Here is a 21411-nt window from a genome sequence, read left to right as displayed (position 1 = left end):
TGGCCAGAGGACTCCTGCCCCCTTGCTCCCCGGCCTGACATTCCTCAGGCTAAGCGGCCACTCTCTGCCGTCAGTACTAGTGTGAATACAGCCCAGGAGCAGGGATGTTTCCATCACCTGATGCATCAGACAGTCTTTACCGTTATCAGTAGGCAGGACGGCAGGAACCAGCCCTAAAGCCTGCCATCCCAGGGGTCCCTTTGAAAGCCTCTGTGATTGCTGGTGGTCGGGGTCAATTGTACAGATGTCTTTAAAAGTGTCTCGCTAGTGACCAGAAAGTTACTTTGTCAAGATGACAGATGGGCTGCGAGCAGTTCCTCTGCCCTGCCTATTCCCTGTGATGTCAGCTCCATTCACTTGTCAAGATAAGGTATTTTTGTAGCTCCCAACAGCGTGCAGGCTTTCATGGGCGACCCGTGAAAAATTTTCTGTTCTCTTCTGTGCAAAATCTGCTCAGTGGCTTGCTGTTGACCCACAGGAATGAGGGGGCCTTTGAGGACCTGGTGAGTCCTACTCACTGTGGGTGGAAGGCGCAGGGAGGAGACACCTACTGACGAGAGGGCGACAGCCCTCCAAGGCTGGTCTTAAGAAGAAGTGGTTTGTCACCACCAATCACCCTGGCAGGGCACAAATGGGATGTAAGACATTAGGTTTCTGCGTTTGGGATGTGTTCGCTCTTCATTGCCAGAGAATCATCTGTGTGTACAGTTAAAAGGGTCCATTGAGTTCACAGCTTCTTTGGATAGCTGGGGAGCCCAGCTTGTTATATTGTGATGAGTCAGAAAAGGGACTGCCGAAATAACATCTCCAGGTAGCCTTCCTTAACACCATATCATGACCTTTCCTATGGAAGTGACTCCGATTTTATTGTTATTTTTAACTCCTTAACCCTCGTTCCTTGCTTCCGCTGATGCCCCTGCCAACCTGGCCGGCAGCCTCTGTGCTGTCCCGGAGACTGGGAGGGCTGGCTAATGCCCTCTGATGATGCCCTCTGATGTCGATCCTGCTGGTGGTTGGGGTCAGACCCTCAACCTCTTCTTGCTAGTTCTAAAGAACTCACCAGAAAGCCATAAAAATATTCACAGATTTTCACCCCACCTCCCTTTTTTGTTTTCTTCTGGGGCAGAGGAAAAAGCTGATTCATTACTTGTCATGTGCTGAAGGGTGCCCGTAGTGTAAAATAATCAACGGTCTTGGGAGAGGTAGCTGGGCCACTTGCACACGAGGCTGTATTACTTTGCAGCCTGTGTTCCTCTTCACCCTGGGTTCATATCTTCTTCCCGTGCGGGAGTCTGTGGATGTTTTCTCTGCAGCCCTGACTCCACGCCACATCCCAGCTGTGTGAGTCCCTTTTGATTGGGAGGAGAAAAGGGTAGACTCGGGAATGTGGATCACATGAAGGAAGGCTGCTGACATTCACTCCTCTCAGTTCACATACCTGGCTCCCGTCCCCTGGCAGAAGGGGACACAGTCTACCCTCTGATTTTCCAGCCTGCTTCTGGGAGCCTGAGTGGTGTCACAGAGCTGCATCTGTGACAGGGTCCCCTGCACTCAGTCACTGGCTGCTTTGTGTTCAATCCATTCCAGTTACATTAATGTAGTGGTGCCAGCAGATCCCTTGCTTATACGATGTACAGTATAATAAAAACCAGGCAGTGCTACTTTCTTTGGGCTACTATTTTTATTTGGTGGTTATTTCTTTTGTGTTCTGCCTTCACTAATGTTTTGGTTCTATTTCAAAATATGATTAAACAGAACGAGGAGGTGTTTGACACTCTGCCCTGTTTTAAATCAGAGCTGTACTTGTGTAGCTGGGACAGTCTAATGGTCTGTGTTCCTTTGTTCTGAGAGTTCCTTGAAAAGGCCAAAGAAAAAAAGCCAGACCTAAATCTTTAAATGGCTTAGGACCCCCAAACAATCCCTCCACAAACTAAAGTCTGTTAAAAAATAATTGAAATGTTAGGTAAGTTAAATATAAAAAAGGGCCTCCTTATTAATCCCCCGTTGCTTCTGCTGGCACGTGTCATATTTTCAAGGTACAGTATCAGGAGAACACTGTCATTTAGTGACATATTAGGGCCATATATCATGAGAACATCGTCTTGGTAGAGGATACGGGTACTAAAAGACACGATTCTGGCCAGACAGAGCAACAGGGGGTCTTACTTCTTTTCTCCAACCCCTTGTACTCCCCCCTGCCTTTTTCTTTAATCTCCCTCTGTGTTGCAGAGAAGTGAATTTCTTCATGGGATATGACTTGTTGCAAAATAATCGGGGGGCCCCAGTGGGCTTCATAAAGTCTTTTAAATGGCTGGGCTTCAAGGGCAGCTTTGTTCAGAGTTTGCACCATTAGCTGGGCCAGGGGAGGCCACGTTTGCCAGGGTCCAGGTCTCTGGGGTAAACGCTCGCAGAGCCTAGACTGGGGGAAGAAAGAATAACACTCCCAGATGGAGTGTGATAAATTGTGTGATGTTTTGCAAGATGCTTTCACATAAAGACTCCAAAAGTGTGGCTGTGGGATGCTGCCAGCCTCCTAGGAGACTACCCCTTGCCCCCGCCCTGGCTCAATTCAAGAAAGAAACCTGAGGACTTGGAGGCTTTGGGTTTGGGTCCAGGCTCTGGTCTGTCTGGCAAATGACAGGGCACTCAGAGACTGAGACTTGTTTTGAGTTTTTAAGTCAGAGACTTCATCTGTCTTTCCTCAAAGGCACTATTTTTACTCTTGTGTTAAAAATGAAATCACAAACTAAGGTTTATAATGGTCTGAAAATGGAGAGTGCTTAACAAAGGCAAACATTTAAATTTCTTGGCTGCAAGGAAGAGGTGGCTCATCTTAGCCTCTAAACTAATCAGTATGCCATAGTGATGAAATCACCGACTGTGATATCAGCGAGTCCTGGGTTTGAATCTCTGCCGCGGTGAAGCTGGGCAAGCCATTTCACCGGAGTCTCAGTTCTACCCATAAAATAGGGGTAAATCAGTGCGTTCCTCCGGTTTCTTGTGAGGGTTAAAAAGGACATAATGCATAAAACACGTTCAGCGCAGTCTGGCAAATAATAGATTTTCCATAAATGTCAGGTGCTATTATTCTAAATAGTTCAGCAACCTGCCTGGAAAACTATTATTGCCACTTCATTGTTTGGTTAGAGATGGATCAGCTCTGTGACTTTGGTTATTGAAGGGATTTGCAAAAGTGGTGGCGATTGGGGAAGTGGTTCAGAAAGATCTGGAAATGTTCCTTTACATTAAAAGCAAGGGCCTTGGGCTTCCCTGGTGGCGCAGTGGTTGAGAGTCCACCTGCCGATGCAGGGGACGCTGGTTCGTGCCCCGGTCCGGGAAGATCCCACATGCCGCGGAGCGTCTGGGCCCGTGAGCCATGGCCGCTGAGCCTGCGCGTCCGGAGCCTGTGCTCCGCAACGGGAGAGGCCACAACAGTGAGAGGCCCGCGTACCGCAAAAAAAAAAAAAAGCAAGGGCCATTGACCAAAGATATTTTAAAATAAACAGAAACATAAGAGACTTCATTGCCGCAGACCTGTATTACAGGAAATGCTAAAGAAAGTTCTTCAAGCTGTAGGGAAATAATATGAGAGGAAAACTTGTATTTTACAGGAAGTAATGTAAAACATCAGAAATGGTAGATATCTCTATAAATAAAAAAGGCTATGTTTCCTCTCAACTTGATTAAAATACATGACTCTTTACAGCAAATAATAAAGTAAAAGCAAGGGCCGTTGACACCTCCCACCTTTTGTACTGACCTCACTCAGCTGGGGAAGAGAAGAGATCTCAGCTGGGAAATTTGGGTTATATTCCCTATCAAATGCACTTTCTTAGCTTTAGAAATGGTTTTGTTAGTGTTTTTTTCAACTTTGGTTGAGCTGAGAGACATGGCCCAGAGCCTCGTACTTGTACACTAAGGCTTCGGAGTGTCCCAAACTGCCTTTCCTTTTCTTTTTTTTTTCCTCCCAGCTCTTTCTGTGCAGGAGTTATGGAGAAGTCAATTGTACTATCAGTAACAGAGAAGAAGCAAGTCAAAGCTTAATTAAAATAATAAATCATCAATCACATTTACTACTGCCATTGGCAACCACTGAGCTATCTCAGTCTCTCCCCACCGCCTTCCCAGCCCCCCTGCCCCCCAGTGATTATTTTCTAAGAGATTAAGAACAGATTTTGTCCAGAGGAGACCAGCTGGAGCACGTACAAACTTGCGTTGCCTCCTTTCTGAGGCTCACGCTCCCTTGCAAAGGATTTCCCCGGACCACATGTTCCAGAGAGGGAATCACTTTACTTTTTGGATTCTCAAAAACGGTGACATCAATGAAGCCTGCCCCCTCTGGATCTTTTCTCTCAGTTTTTGTCTACATCTCTGCATTCTAGAACTGTAACGTTTTGCAGTTAGAGCTGTTTATTTGAGTTTTGGCCCATCCCTTCTGTGGCATCTTTCACAGGTTACCTTCTAACAGGGCAGGGAACATGGTGGGAGACCTCACATGTCCGCCCCAGGTGGCCTGTCTTTCCAGAAAATTTCCAGACTCGCTCAACTACATACTAATCTAGTCCTGAACTCTCAACGGTCATGTAGGAGCTAACCTAATTTTAATATGATGCACCCATAAATTTTAACGCTGTGTTTTAGCAACTGACCTCCTTGGCTATCTATCCTCTTAATCCAGGTCTGGGAACCAGGTTCTCTTCCCAAGTTCATTGCTAGCTAGCTCTGAGAGACCTGAGACACTTAACTTCATTGTGTGCCATTCCTCCGACTGCAAATCTTAGGAAACCTGTGAGGATTAATGAAATAATGTCTGCAGAGCACTTTAGAAGAAAAGTGCTATGTAAACATGAAGTATTATTCTTCTGTTTATGAGACATTTTATAATATTGCCTAGGAGAAATTGTGACCGGTGTTCGAAAGTACCATAAGGTTCCTTTTTGGCTCTTTTGGGGCTGGAATTGGGTTACAATGGAGCACTTCAAGGAAAAGCTGACTCTTTGACTACATGTGTGGGGAGACCGGGAATTCCAAGGAGAATACATGCGCTGATGTTGGATCACCTTCCTCCTTGGGAAACTTGACACAAAACATCTGTATTCCTAAAAACAAATTCCTCTGGGAGCAATTTTGAGATTCTCAAATAGCGAAACACTACCGTGTGGGCACTTCAGACAAATTCTGTAATAAAGAGAATTTGATTAAGGGTCTTAGTGCCCTATTTATGCTCACTGACCACGATAGCTTTTGAGTCAAGGTGGAATTCTTTTCTGTAGTTCTCACTTGGTGCCTGAAGTTACACTGCAGTGTTCGTGTGATCTGCTAACGTCTGATGTCTTGTCCCCTCTAAGCACGTGTACATATCTAGACCATAGACAGGAAGCTTGCTGCTTGGTTTCTTTCCTGTTCCCACAGCACTGGGTGCAATGGCACATGGGCCAAGCCGTTGGTTCAGTTGCTTTAGAACTTCCACTCCTTTACATCTCCGAGTCACTGTGCTGGGCATCCATCCCCTGACTGTAGCTGATGACAGAGGGAATGCCTTATATTTGCATTTTGATAGGGGAATCCATCTATAGGGCCCCTCCCTAAAAAAGACTACAGTGAGGAAATGACAGGGGTGTGTGCATATATACAGCAAGGCAGGGTAGTCTGGAGGGTTTTTAATTTAGGAAAGAGAGTCACTTCTACCTCTTTATCCTCTCTAATGATATCACCTGGCCCATGTGCTTTACTGACATATGTTGTTGTTCGTTTGGGGCAGAAAAAAATATTACAACTTCACGACCTTCTTGATTTTCTGAAAAAGGATTTGGCACTTAGAATTTGCAAGTTCGCCAAATGACCGCTATTTGCCTCCAAGGCAGGCTTTGCTTTCATAAAAGCCAAGGATGGAAGGAAAATAACACCATCTTCTAGAGGAAGAGACTCATGTGGTCTGCCACCTTCCTAATATGGCTAATCACATGGAGGATCAGCAGGCAAGGCACCAGGTATTTTCATTTTCCTTCTCATTTCAAGAGATTTGTGTTGCTGTTTCATAGTCTAGAAATACAGCATCTGCCAGCCGACGTTTCCCCCTCATCACTCTCATCAGCTGCTGTGTTGTCCTCTCCAGATTTTTTATTTTATTATTATGTTTAAATATAAATGAAAGGTCAGGTAATACTTTCCATAGTCCATAATAGGATTGCGCCTGGAAGAATCTTAGAAAAAAAATATCTTCAAGACATTGGCTTGAAATAAAAGCATCTCAAAAACATTTTTTTTCTCGTTGAGAAAAGCAGACAGGAAAAACCTCACAATGGCGATTTGCTATCTTCTCTAACCAGCCCCTCACCCCGCCAAATCAGCGAGAGATCATTTCCCTTCATGCCAGACACTGAAAAATGCTCAGGAGGCACTGGCGGGTCTCTTGGCACATTTCCTAAGCCCAGGGAACTCTGTGCTGCCATCTAGTGGCAGATCTTAGATACAGCAAGCTGGCTGCTGGAATCCTGTTTGAACTTGGCTGCACCGGAGCTGTGGTTTGGCTCGCATCCTTATAGAGCTTTGTTGCCAGCCATGTAAGTTTTTTTTCTTTATTATTCCCTATGTCCCTCTTTTCTTTTTGTTTGTTGGCACTTCATTTCATGTGCCCCCAGAGGCTGTGTTTTGAATTTTGATATATTTGGTCTTTCTGAAAGGAGGCAATAATGCAAACAGATGCCTTTGACAACAGGTAAACCACAGGCTGGCTGACCCTAGACAGTGGTAAACGTGGAGAGACAGAGACTGAGAATGAAAAGTGTGATGGCGTTTATTACTTGTAGGCACTGGCTAGGTTGGTTTTTAAGAATGTTCTGCCATTTTCCTCCAGAGCATTTTACCACCATTTCTATGGCTTAGATTTGGGGAGACTCAAACTCAGGCTGGAATCTTGGGGAAAATTTGCTTGGGGATGTGAGTCTGGCTGTCAGAGGTGTGATAGGCATAGATACCTATCAATATACAAAATAGTGCATCTTTCCTTGTTACCAGAAAACAGCTGGTGTTTGGAGACCTTCCCACGGTTGGTGATGACACAGCTCCTTGGAGTTACTCAGCTCTTGTTAGAGAGCTCATTTCACATATGTGGAACCACCTGGAAGGTATTAATCTCTCCGGGGCCTTAGGACTATGAAATTCTTTAGTTCTTGTGTGTATCCTGCATGCTGGGAGGTAGCAAAGTGCAGCATTTAAGCACGTGCCTTTGGAGTCGTACCTCTATTTGTATTCCAGCTCTGCCTCCTGTGTGACCTGGGCAAGTTTACTAACGTTGGTTCCTCATCTGTAAAATGGGGATGATGTGGATTTTTTTGTGTGAAATAACGCATATACTATTCTTAACACAGAGCCTGATACATAGAAAGTGTTCAGTAAGTGTGAGTCAGTGTCAGAAAACATTTTGTGAATGAAAACGTGAACCGAATGAGCCGTGAACTTGAGTAAGGCCAGAGGACACTTGGTGCACGTGGGGTTGAGGTGGCCAGTGGAGAGGGAGTCCTGAAGGCACGGCTTTGCGTGGGCCCCTTCTCACCAGAGCTGCTGGCTTGAAGACCAGTGTTTTTTTGTTTGTTTGTTTTGCGGTACGCGGGCCTCTCACTGTTGTGGCCTCTCCCGTTGCGGAGCACAGGCTGCGGACGCGCAGGCTCAGCGGCCATGGCTCACGGGCCCAGCCGCTCCGCGGCATGTGGGATCCTCCCGGACTGGGGCACGAACCTGCGTCCCCTGCATCGGCAGGCGGGCTCTCAACCACTGCGCCACCTGGGAAGCCCGAAGACCAGGGTTTTTGTCTCTTGACAAAATCAGGGAAAGCAAAGTGAGTGGTCTTAATTAACCTGTGCTTGAATTTACTGTGTAGCTGCTGGACTCAATTAAGAAGATGGAAGAATCAGCCTCTCAGCAGCGATTCTCTGCAGTTTTTCTTTCTTTCTTTGAGGGCTTGGGATCCTGAGCTTGTGCTCTGTATCCATGCAACCAGGCAGCTGGGAAACGATCAGATCTGGCAGCTCTGTACCAGCATGACCCTTGGTAGATATAAAAAATCTCCAAGTGTTATCAGAAGGGGGAAAAAAACCTCACTAAACCTACAGCTAAGGTTTAGGTTTATTCTCTCTGTGCGAGTGTGTGTGTTTGTGTGTGTGTGTGTGTGTGAGTGAGTACACAAAAAATTCCAGAAGTGAATCTACAAATCATCTGGTTGAAATAAATTTTCTGCTGAGCTATAATTACGAGCTATTTATTATGGATCTTGGGATCTTGCTATGGATTTTGATTGGCTGATAGGTTTCTAATTTAGCAAAGAATTCCTATATGTAAAAGACTGTGTCTTCTTTTACATTAGACCCCAAATTTTGTTGTCACACCCACTCTGACTACTGTTAGAGTTTTTACTTCCTTGTGTCTGAGGAGTCTTCCTTCCAGAGAGGAGATGCACTTGGGGGTTGGAAGGTGGCTTTTCCTTAAGGCTGCAGCCAGCTTTGCTGAATGCATAAAGCCGAGGTAACAGATGCTCTGAGGTAATGCCCTGGGTAGGGCATCTGGTATCAAACTATGGCTTCGAGTGACTGCACTTTGCAAAGCTAAGTCACTGTTCATAATGCCAAGGAGCACAGACACCTGATCGTTGTTCTTGATTACTTTGGTGGTGGCAAAAGGGCACTATTAATTTTTAAGAATATACCTCTTTAATTTGAATTGTGACCATAACTATGTGTTATGTTTGTATTTAAGAAAAAAAAATATGAACATAAATCAAAGGGCCATGACTTAACAGTGAGTCATGAGGCCACCGTTATTATGAAGAAGAGAGGGTGAGGGAAGGAGAGTTGCAGGGCTCGGAGCCAGGATACCTGCATTCAGGTTGCGGGCAGCTGTTCACTCCGGGACTGTGGACAGCTCCCGAGCCTGTCTCAGCCCCACTGGTACTAAGAACGTTCCCCGCACAGCGGTGGTTCTCAGCCTGGGCTGCACACTGGAATTACCTGGGGAGCCTGGTCCTGAGAGAAATCAGATCTAAGCTTCAGGGAATGGGGGACAGTGCCGGGTTTTGTTAAGAACTGCACACGGGTTCTGATTAGCCGCCAAGGGTGAGGATCACTGCCTCATGGGGTTTTTAAGGAGTCAGTGAGATTAGCCCTATGAGAACCTTTATCGCATAACACACACCAAAAAGGAGGAAAGAAAAGGAGACTGGGTTACTCAGGTCAACCACACCTTACAATCAGACACCAATAACCAATAAACGAAAAAACAGAAGGTCTGCACACCGGCCCTGCAGGAGTGGGTGCAGTGGCTGAGAACTGATGCTCATTCTTTGAGTGGCCAGGCAGGTGTTGGGATGGCCCCATCAGTGTGTTTACCACGTTGGCCTCGGTAATGATGGCCATTTTCTACGTGGGGACGTTTGAGCAGCACCGATCGGGGTGGGCTCATTATTCCCATGCTTCAGTGGCCTTGCAAAGCCATCAGCGCAGAGAGACAACAAGACTGTGTAGAAATAGAGCTGTTGGAATGACGAGGCTCACCCGTGCCCAGGCTCCATATACCTTACTCTGGTGGTGGGGTGATTGGTGAGTTGGAGGGAGTGGGGTTCTGGGACTCTCGGAGGTTCTGCTCATTCAAAAAGGGAGAAGATGACAATCTGGACTCATTTTAGAATCATTTTAGCCCCTGGGAATATCTTGAGGGGCTTTGCAACTCCTAGGGAATTGGAGGGCAGCCCAGAAGGTGACATGTTTTATCTGAGAACTGCTTTAGAGCTAGAATTTGGTGTATGGGCTCAACTTGGGCCCCAGGTCCCCAACACACACACACACACACACACACACACACACACACACACACACACCACTCTAACACCCCTCACCCCCTCACACCCCTCCTTGGTGCTGGAATAGAAATGGGGAGATCTTCCTTACTCTTGACATTGAAGCATACTGGTTACACTTGTGAATCTTCCCAAGGTCATTGTCAGGGCTGAGTCAGGATTTCTCCTGCACGTATTCCAGGAGGGTTCTGAATTCATCTCGAGGTCAGAGGGCTGGTCAGTTGCTCCTCTCTGATCTCTCCCTAAATCAGGCAATGAATGTGGCCATCCCAGCCTTAACTCAGGGTAGGGCGTGGGCATTGTACACGTTTGTGAGCTTGATATTGAAATCCACCTCTGCCACTGCAAAGCTGTATGATCTTGAAAAAGTCATAGACCTTCTCTGAACAGCAATTTTCCTGTTTATAAACAAGAGATAGTGATAATACTTATCTCACAGCATTTTAATAGGAATGAAAGCCACAGCACCTAGCATTTAGTAGAACCTTGTTACAGCTCCAATCTCGCTGAAGTGTTGTGACATAGTAGTTTTGGTTCGTGTGCATCCTGTTCTCCAAACAGGTATATGCATCATATGTGGATCTTCTTGAAGTCATTTTAACAGCTAACTTTTCAGGGTAAAACCAAAGATGCAAATGCTCACCACACTGTCATTAGCATAAGTGCGAATATAATGCAGCTGTCCCACAGCTATAAAACACTGACTCCTGTGTCTCTGCTTGGCATAGGGAATATTATTTTTTCTCTTACTGAGCCGATTCAATACTCAACTTTGTCATTATTTGAGTTGGAACTTTAGATTGCTGCATTTTAATGCACTCTACTATTAAGGATTGTTGGACGGCCGTGTGCAAATATTTTTGTTCTCACGATGCAGTCCTGGCCCAGGTAGCCCAATGGGCAAAATATGATTTACACAAATATTATCATTTCTATAGTGTGTACTAAAAAGAAACCTTAGAGCAGGGCGGGAGAAAGCCTCTCTCTCTCGGAGTTCGATTATCTAGGTTAAATTGGCTGGTAAAGAAGGGACTTTTCATCCCCTTTCATCTGCCCCGAATCTCAATCTATTCCTGGAAGGATCTTTTTGTTCCAGAAAGAGCACAATCTCATTTGCTATCACAGAGTTTTCTCGCCAAGATGAAGGCAATGTAGGAAGAGGGAAGCTAGGAAAACCTCAGCCATGTGCTAGGATTCTGGGGATTCTGGTTTGAAGTTGATTTCAAATGTTTCTTGTCCTTTTTGCCTAGAACAAGGAAGTGACCTGTAAGAGAGAGAAGTGCCCAGTGCTGTCGAGAGACTGTGCCCTGGCCATCAAGCAGAGGGGAGCCTGTTGCGAGCGGTGCAAAGGTAATTTATGTTGTGGCTGCCTTTTCTGGCTGTTCCTGCAGGCATTTTAATTTCTCTTTCTTTCACCTTTCTCTTCACTCAGCTCTTGGCTGGGGTGCAAGTGGGTGTTGGGAGGGAAGCTGCTGTGTGTGTGAGTGTTGGGGGGTTGGTAGTAAGGGGGGGTCCTCCTAGTGGGGGAGGAAAGTATGGCGAGCATCTACATCGTTGGTTTATTTTCTGAGGCAAGTTGTTAAAGTGCCACAGAAGAGATGTAAATAAACATGATGCCTCTGCAGGTTGGTACACACGCACGCAAGCCTGTTCCATCACGAAGTTTCAACACAGTTTTTCCAGGCTGTACGCTCACTCTGGCCACCTCTGCCAGAGGAGTCTTTTAGACCAAATTTTATCATTTTGGTCCCTATTAAAGTTTTTTCTTTCCTTCCAAATTAAATCTAAGTCCTTCCCCTTTGTCTTTGAAGCATCTCTAAAACGCCCTTACTCCACCCCATCTCCCGTGGCCTTCCGGCACGCCTGTCTCTCTCAAACACACTGTTCTAGGTTGCCTCTGCCTTAGCTCAGGTCTTTCACCCAACCTGCCCAGATGCTGCCTGTGCTCAAGGTCCCCCAGCCCTCATCCGTCACTTTCCTGGTCACGTTTCCATGGCATCCAGAAGTTCACACAGATACTTCAGTGATGTGCTTTTTCATTGTCTTGTTTGTGTTCAGTAGGTCCTCAGCTCCTCAGGACAGGAGCCAGGTCACGCTCTGATGTCATCTAGTGTATGTCAGTGTATGCAGTGTGGTCCCCCAGAGGTCAAAATGAGCACAGTGGTTCAGGATGTGGGCTCCGGAGCCACACCGCCAAGTCCAAATCCAGCAGTCCTGGGTTGCAAAGAGATTTCTCACCCTGAAGATGCATCCTGGATTGCAGAGTGTTCCCCAAAAGTTCGTGTCCACTAGGAACCTCAGAATGTGACCTTAATTGGAAATGGGATCTTTGGAGATGTAATTAGTTAAGATAAGGTCATACCGGATTAGGGTGGCTGCAAATCCAATGTGACTGGTGTCTTTATATGAAGAGCAGACAGAGACACATAGAGAAGGTGGCTGTATAACAGGAGGGGCAGGTATAGATGCCTGGGCTCTGTTGCTGAGATTCAGATTCACTTGCCCTGTGGTGGGGGGCTGAGGCATCTGTCTTTTGAAGAAGCTCCTGGGAGATTTAGTGTGCAGCCTGGGTGGGAACCTCTGAAGGAGATCTTGACCAGGTGATTTCTGCCCCCACAGAAGAATATCCTTTTTTGGAGCTGCAAAGGGGAGGCTCCCTTCTGTGGAGCTCTCAAAAGGAGCTCCATAGAAACCAAGTAAACTTAAGAGCCATTTCTAGTGACAACACACAAGTCTCTACGCTCAAGGAGGACTTTGAACTTTTCAACGCGCACTATTATATGAAATCCACACGTCAAGGATTAATGCCAAGTTGTTTGTGAGTAACTATAGTTATTGTAGTTACTATTTATAGACTTAAACTATAATGTTTAAGTCTATAAATAAATAAGAGGCAGAGGTTGGAGTTGTGTTGCCTCAAGCCAAGGAATGCTTTGGGTTATCAGGAGCTGGGAAAAGGCCAAGAGGGTTAATTCCCTAGAAGCTTCAGATGGAGCATGGCCCTGCCAACACCTTGATTTTGGACTTCTACTTTCCAGAACTGTGAGAGAATAGTACATTTCTGTTGTCTTAAGCCTCCAAGCTGGTGGTAATTTGTCACAGCAGCCTGAGAAACTAATACCCCAACGTTTTCACTTGAGCAGGTAGAGACACGGAACCTCTTTCTACCCCAGTTCCCTCTCCTGTTAAATGAGGATAATAATTGTGTCGGAGGGAGCTAATGGCAAGACACAGTCAATGTGTTTAGCAAAGTGCCTGGCATGCAAACATTTCTCAGTTAATATAATATAGTAGGTGCTCTGTATATACCTGATGGACTTGACTATAAAAATGCATCTTCTGAAGCCTTTTGGAGCAGGAGAAATCAACTATTTACTTCTCTCCTCTTTCCTATGGAGTTGGGAGGCAGATGTTTTACTCACGTGATTTCTGAGAGCTATTGATGCAAGACCTGAAATAATAACTTCTTAGGAGTCTCTCAAGCTGATGGTCAGATAAAGTAATTCCAATTAAGAATACATTACTGGGACTTCCCTGGTGGTCCAGTGGTAAAGAATCCAGCTTCCAATGCAGCGGTCGTGGGTTCGATCCCTGGTGGGGGAACTAAGATCCCATGTGCCTTGGGGCAGCTAAACCTGCGCACCACGACTACTGAGCTTGCCCGCTTCAACGAGAGAGCCCACGTGCCGCAAACTACAGCGCCCACGTGCCCTGGAGTCTGCGGGCCACAACTAGACAGAGAAAACAACAACAACAACAACAAAACCTGCATGCCACAACTAGAGAGAAGCCCGCGCGCTGCAACGGAAGATCCCGCATGCCTCACCAAAGATCCCACGTGCCGCAACTAAGACCTGATGCAGCCAAAATAAAGAAAGAAGTAAAATAAAATAAAATAAAGAAAAGAATACATTACTGAGCCAATGTGTGTCTAAGTTATTGTTGATTCACCTTAAAGAACCTCTTCTATTTAATTCTTTATTTTTTTGACGGCTGATTTGTCATCTTCATCTTGCAAGGCTGCCTCGCCAGTGAGAGATGAGTTAGATGCTACAGGGTGGAAGCAGAATGTGTGAAGGAACCATGCCCGAGGCATTAGGTTCATTTCCTGTTAACCATAGTACAGGAGGGCACTTTGGGTTGCTGTAGTGTGTAACCCACTTTCCTTCTTGTCCTGCTGTTTCCTTTATTGTCATTCTTTCCTTTGATCATCCTAATCTTCCAAGGGAAAGTGATACTTGTGACAAATACATTTCATGAGTAGTCTTTTTGAGCTTAAGATGATAAAGTCTCTTCAAATTAAACTGGACCCAAGAATAGACCAGTGAATTCAGTGCCCTGAGTTCTCTTTCTGACAGTGAAGTCCAGGCCTTTTGGGGGAGATCAAAATCCCCAGCCTGCCCTGAGGTGGACCTTCCTGAGAGAGACTCCTGAAAAGTGCTGACTTGTCAGGCTGTAGAGGGGGCTCTTAAAATGCCCCCTTCATTTTCTCTATTTCTACTCCATAATACACTTTTTGTCTCCTGTGTTTTAAGGGACACAGTTGTATTTGCACTGGTTTATTTATGTTTTTCTGATTAGAATAGTTACATATGCTCATAGAAGAAGCTTTTAAAACTAGGCTAAACTGTGGAAAAGCAGAAAATAAATTACTCATAACCCCACCACCCAGTTAACTATTTAATTAACTATTAAATAGTTAATATTTGATATATGTTTTCTGCATTTTTTTCCCATGTCGAAGTGTTTACCTAGTTGATATCTTACTATTGAATTGTGTTATTTCTGGGTTTTTCCCCCCCCCTTTTTTTTTCTTCTTCTCCCACTTAACATCAGGGCATAACACCTTCTCAACTTGTTTGGAAATACTGTCCTTAATAAGCACATAAGATTCTGCATGGGAATGTACCAACATTCACTGGGTCATTTCTCCATTCCTGGGCATTTAAGTTATACCCTGGATTTTAGCATTGGGCAAGGGTTAGTACAAGAAGCTGAAACAAAAGAACATGTGCAGTAAAGGAACAACGACCAAAAAGGGAGGATTAAGAGCATTACCTGGGTAGAGAGGAGATCTTGGTGTGAACCCAGAAACCACTCTGGATTTGGCCTCCCAAGGAATCTGGGTAAACCTCTCCTCCCCATCTTGTGTCCTCTGATCACACAGTGGAACAAGGACAGCAACGAATCCTCAGCGTGGAGCAGATACTCTGAGACAACCGCGGCAGCTGAGCTTCTCCTAAGGCCTCTTCCAATGGGCGTGCTCTGTGCTAACACTGGAGGTTTTAACTTTTACTTAGAATGATTCAGTGAGGAGTCATAGTAATGAGGAGCTTGTTGATAATACTTTATTTTAGATCAGAATGATGTCCAGGCAAGATCATCTCAGGGTCAATTTTGTTTGTTTGTTTTTTTGGCTGTCGACGCATACATTTGACCGTGCTAAATCTGTAATATGGAGCCCATTTTACAGATGAGGAACTGACTTAACGATCTGCACTAAGTCACAAAAAGTTTGCAATGGCTAGCCATGACTCGCACCCTGTTCCTACAGTCCTGGGGCCCTGTGCCTGGCAGGGGAAGGGCCTGGAACACCCGCGGGCACTCCCGATCCACAGCCACTGCTGCTCTTCCTCTCTGGGACCCCGTGCCGCGCTGGCAGCGAGCAACCGGTAGGAGGAGGGGGGAGGGGGGATGCAGGACATCCACCGGGGCCACACCGACTTCCGCCCGCGACTCCGGGGCTCCTCCCGCCAGGGCTTCCCGCCTCCGGACCCGAGCCCCCTTCTCTGCTTCCGGGACGGGTCCGGGAAGCGGATTCAGGGCGTTGAAGGGACCTCAAAACCCCTCCGGCCAGTTAACGAATGGTGACAGGAGAGCTGATGGACTTACTTCTCCTGTATTTTGAAAGTCATTTGCATTCAGAGTTACCACCTTATGCTGTTTTTAAAGCTGATCACCAGACAGATCCGGCCTCTTGTAAAGGTGAGCACAGCACGTACCTAACCTGGCAGAATGGGTGAAGGGTGTGGGTCTACCAGGCTTCCCAGCAAAGACACCCCTTCTCGAAAACCTTTCAAACCTTTCTATCATCAGCAGGCACACGGGAAGGGGAAATCTAGTATTGCTAACTGGAGGGAGCAATAGTCCAAGCGAGTTACTTTGAGTTTCCCCGGAGTATTGTTTGTGTTTGTTTGTTATTCCTCTTACCTGAGGGAATTGTGAGTGTAAGCAGTGTTTCTCTCAAAATGCAGTGGACCAAAGACGTACCTATGATAATGCAGCTTCCTGGGCCTTGCCCAATAACAGTAGTAACTGAGATCCTGATCGTCTTCATCAAAATTGCAGGGGCTCGAACATATATATACACACAGGCACTGGATCCTTACAGCCTACTGAGGGAGGTACGATCATAGCCCCGTTTTACACATGAAGTGGTGGCACTGAGAGCCCCAAGGCGACAGAGCTAGTAAATGACAGTGATGGGGGACAGACTGGTCTCACCATTAGGCTTGCAGGCCTGCTGTATCACAGGCTCTGCCCCCGGTCCCCTGAGTCTACATTTTCAGGTCACCACCGGGACTCTCATGGGGGCTGAGGCTTGAGAACCACTGCTACCAAGTAAAGAAAGGAAGAGAGAAGGTAGGGCTTTTTGATGAAGGAATGAGAAGCACATCTGTGAGAGGCTCTTGGTTGATATCTGTCCTGGTCAGTGCATCTTTGGGGTGAAATCTCTTTGCTCCTCATAGCTGTGAGGCTGTGATACTTTGCTCTCCTGCTATTTTGAAATTTTTTTTTATCATTAGAATGATGGTATAAGAAAGAAAGAAAAGTAGATAATGACCAAGAAAATGTAACTCAAATGTTGAATTGCTGGTGAATGGTTATCAAAACTCTTCCTAGTCTTTCAGTTGTGTAAATAAATGGCGGGGAGGGTGGTGGGACTTGAGCCCCAAGAACCGGCAAAGGACCTCCCAACATTTGCTGAAACTTTTCTTTTTCTTTTCCAACTTCTTTCTCTTCCTCTTTCCCTTCCTTAGCATAATTATTTTCCATTTTAACTTTATTTTTAACTATTGATGTAGTAGCTATCTCACTACTACATCAATACATTACCATACTAAAAATTTAAACAAGGGCGTAAAGTCTTTTCTGAGCTACAAAACCCCACTCTTTTCAGAAATAACAACTGTTATCAATTTATTGTGTCTTTCCCAGATCTTTTCCAGTTTATTACATATACACACATTTATATATATATGTAATTTTGTATGTGTGGTTTTATTTTTACATAAATGAAATTAAATAGTAAATATTCTTTCACAGTTTGCTTTTTAAAAATATCTCTACAGTAATATGATTTAGGAATTTTCCCATGGCAGTTCATGCTTTTTAGTTGTGTGGATCCCATAGCACAGGCGTACAATAATTTATTTAACGTCTCCCTATTGATAGCCGTTTAGACTTTCAGTTTTATGCCAAACTACAGGGAACGAACTTGCCATTCTTGCTGTGCCCCTGTGTGTCCGATGCTCAAAGACAAACCTGGAAATCAAAGTGCTATGGGGAGAGGTGTGCACAAGTTAAATTGTAATTGCCTCCAAAAGAGGCAAGGCTCGTCTCCTTTCCTATTCCTCTGAGAGTTTTCAAGCCTTTCTTCCTAAAAGATTATGATAGACTAGAGGAGAAGTTGGTATTACACTTAGCAACATTTAGGCGAATCAGCTGCTTTTGCCTTAAAAACTTGCACACATAGCCATGTTGCTCACACACTGCCCACATAGCCAACTCTTTATTTGAGACTGCTACGTGCATGCTATCCCAGTTCTTTCCTGTTCTGGGTTTCTCCCATATTACAAGGGATATTTTCCTCCTCCTTTCTGTGGTTTTGTGAGAAATGGTATCAAGTTCCTGTTAAAGAACCTAACTGAGGGTCAGCAATTCTTTTCTGTTTTTCAATGAAATATAGAAAGCACTGACAGTTGTCAACAAATTAAGACTTGAATGGTGGTATTTTTGCAAAATTTCACCCAATGAACTGAACTGCAGTAACAGAATCAACTAAGTTTAGAATATAGGCTAGATGAAGAAAGGGGGACTGTTTTACATGCCTCTTATTTCTAAGAATGATTTTTCAATGAGAAAATATCATCATCCTCATTTTTATCATCTCAGTTATCAAGCATATTTCACATATGAGGCATTTGAAGACTCTGAAGTTATTACTTTTTGTTTTGTTACTTCCAATAGGGGGAAAGCACAGAAAGAAGGCATATCATCAGCTCATTCTTTCTTGGACAGTCTCTTAAGAAATTTGGGCCATTTAAAATTCCCATGTTAATTTACACTTATGTTTATATCTATATTCTATGTGTACTGATTTATATTTGGGAACACTTGTAATTAGTGTTCATAGTTTATTTGTAATTATGTGGAGTCTCGTTTCATTCCTTTAAATAATTACAGAAGTTTATATTACATCCGTAAAGACTATGCTCATTCTCTATGGGTCTTTAAGGATCGTTCCTATTCTTTGTTTTGAGGCCAGGCTCAGTGATGATATTGTTCCTACGGGAAGACAAGGTCTTCTATATGTTGGTCACCTTCTGGTGTGATGAAAAGTGGAACCTGCTTGTATTTACCAAGAGCTTTAACCCTTTGAGAAAACCGTGGCATTTGCTTTTCCACTTTGTTGAAGCCCTGTGGGTGGTGAGGTGTGAATTGTCTGGTTGATTTTAAAACCTTTATCCTCACCTGTTACCTTCATAGTAGTCGTCCCAAAGGGATGTGTTTCCCCACAGTGCTGGATACTGGGTTAGTTGGTTTATGCTCACCACTTAGTCCTCACAACATCAGGGTCATTTCTGTCTTTCTCATTTTACATATGAGGAAGCCGAAGGCTCAGAGAACTTAAATCACTCATTTGCCAAGGTGTTAGTGACGCAAAGATCAACCAGAGGGTATCCAAGCCCTCAAGGAGCTTGCTCTACTGGAGGGACAAAAAAAATACCATCCAACGGGGTAAGTTCTCCAGGGAAGGTGTGCCAGAGTGCAGAGGGCAAGGGAAGTGTGCTGGGGAAGGCTCTCCAGAAGAGGCAACTCATTTTTGTGATCAAGAAGGAGTTCATCACATCCAAAGAGAGCTGTTTGTGGGAAGCTCCCGGGTGAAGGTCGTGATCTACACAAAGCATGGAATAGTTCTTGGGCATTGCCCGCCACTCATGATCACCTAGGGCACTTGTTAAAATACCATTTCCTGGGCTTTTAAGTTTTTGTTTGTTGATTGTTTAGGGGACGGTAGGGAGGGTCAGACAAAAACATGAAGAATCCTATCATGACTTCTGCTTACTTTCCTCTGAAGAAGATGTTGGTATTGAAAAGGAAGCAGTAGAGTAAATCTGCTGAGACAGAAATATGAAAACTCATATTTCCAATAGGATTTTTAGGAAGGTTTTGTGTGTGTGTGTGTGTGTGTGTGTGTGTGTATAGGCATTTGTGTTCTTGTTTGCTTCAGTCAGATTGCTCATATGTTCCATTTATTCATTCATTCAACAAGTATTTACTGATCCCATGCCAGGTATTTATGGGATACCTGGCACTGCTTACCAAATTGTTCTTACCTTTCATGAAGCCAGATTATTCTTTCAAACAAAAAAGTAAGTAAATTATAACTTATTTTTCTCAAGCAAGTGTTTCAGTGTACTTTTCAGATTATTTTATGCTAATCATTGTCATACATTTTAATCCAAATAGCCTAATAACTGGGCAAAAGATTAATCTAATTTGAAAAATCTCAGTATTATTTAATGAAAACAAATGAGATCATTGAGAGTCAAACAGACGGTTTTGGCAGCTTTTCTGTATTTACTTGGACTGAGAATCACCCTTTAATTTGGGGTTCTTTCATGAACAATAATGTACTTGTTATCTGAATATATGTTTGTTATTAGTGGATAATAAACAAATGAGGTGTGTTTCAAACATTTATAGGTCAAATTCCATCCTCTTTCTTCATACAGAGCATAAAATATTAATTGTCCACAATATTTTGATGAAAGATATAAGAAAATAGTCTTTCATTTATCAGGTGGGATTTATTTTCCACAATCTTTTCTTGTCTTTGATTTCTCTGTGCCTTGTCTCATTTTCTATGGGTTGTGATTCCATGGGTTGTTTTTTAATATTTTAATTTTTATATTTGACTTAAAAAGATCCTATGATGTCTCAGAAAATGAAAGGAAAGAGGCAAAATATATATAAATATTTGCACACTGATTTCCAAAACTGGACAACCATCCTGGATTCTGGTAAATAATTAGGGAGCAAAACATGCATGGAGAATTTTAAGGGGATTGGGCTCATTTATAGAGACCAAGTGCTGACCAAAGTAAAATAGAGCTACGAATAATGGTAAAAGATTGAGTATTATTAATTATAGCTTGCCTTTCAAGCAGTACAAGGTCACAAATAAGGAGCCGCTTCTCCTGTTGCTTCGAGAATGACTTGGAAGATGACAATGCCTTTCAGAATATTGCTATGTGGCTGTTTTGGAGGGAGCCAGCCGATTACCATATATATGAATGAGCATTTAAAAAAACTTAAAAAAATAATTACACTCCCTATGTTGACAGAATAAATTGTCCTGTTGTTTACACGGTTTAAGATGGAATAACCGTGAGTTTTTCCATGCATGTGTCAATCTGGTTGTTTGCTTTTAACCAGATTTCTTTTGGCAGTTATAACTGTGCATTGTCTGCTGCCCAAACAAAAGAGCGGCTTTTTCCCCAACCTCTGTTTTCCTTCCTTTTAGACATCACCAGGATCTCTGGTAGTTATTATTGTATGACTGACCCGGATGCAGTTTGTCCCAGGTTTCACATCCCAAATAAGGAATGACCTGCCTTAAGGTTAATACTCTACCAGTCACTTAAACTGTACTGTGAACTAGATTTAGAGAATATTTTGGAATAGACAAACCCCAGTCTTTAGGTTTTCACAGATAATGTTATAGTCACCCCTGAGGTGGTGATTATTATTGTTCTGATTTAACAGATGGGGAAACAGAGATGCTTAGAGAAGAGAAGTGATGTTTTTCAAGATCCCACAGTTGCTCAGAGGTAGCAGGGCTCAGACTCCAAATGCTCCATTCTTCTGCCTGGTAATATATATACTGCCTATGAGATAAGAAGGAAGGAGGAAAGACCTGGAGAATTAGGAGGGCTCCTGAGATGAAGGAGTGAGAGAGACACTGGCATCAGTTTTGTCTGCATCACTTTCATCTGTGTCACACCCCTTCTCCCTCCATGAACTTTTATACTGTGGGTGGACCAGCAATTTCAGAGGAAGTACGTGGGCAAAGAAGCTTTGTGGAGGTATTGGAAACATGTGGCTTAGGAGGAGGTGGCTTTTCTTACTAATTGACTTTTTGGGGGAACCCCTAAACTTACTTTCTTTTCCTCTTCAGTATCCATGACTGTACTGCAGTGCCCCAGGGAGACAATTCATATGAGGTTTACTCTTTTGTGAGTATATATGTGTATGCCTGGTTTCATAAAATATTTTTG

At 44.1% G+C, this 21411-nt stretch overlaps 1 protein-coding gene across 5 annotated transcripts in view; it reads left to right on the top strand.

Moving 5' to 3' along the window:
• Positions 1–21411, top strand: part of BMPER (BMP binding endothelial regulator) — a 249561-nt gene that overhangs the window by 20371 nt on the left and 207779 nt on the right. For all 5 annotated transcript variants that reach the window (XM_059074085.2, XM_067042364.1, XM_067042362.1 and 2 more), the window contains exon 3: positions 11098–11197. In XM_059074085.2, coding sequence (XP_058930068.1) covers positions 11098–11197 — 100 coding nt within the window. The remainder of the gene's footprint in view (positions 1–11097; positions 11198–21411) is intronic.

The sequence above is a fragment of the Kogia breviceps genome, chromosome 9, assembly GCF_026419965.1.
Source record: "Kogia breviceps isolate mKogBre1 chromosome 9, mKogBre1 haplotype 1, whole genome shotgun sequence".
Taxonomy (NCBI): Eukaryota; Metazoa; Chordata; class Mammalia; order Artiodactyla; family Physeteridae; genus Kogia; species Kogia breviceps.
Note: the sequence above shows the minus strand (reverse complement) of the source record. Positions and strands in the feature narration are given on the sequence as shown.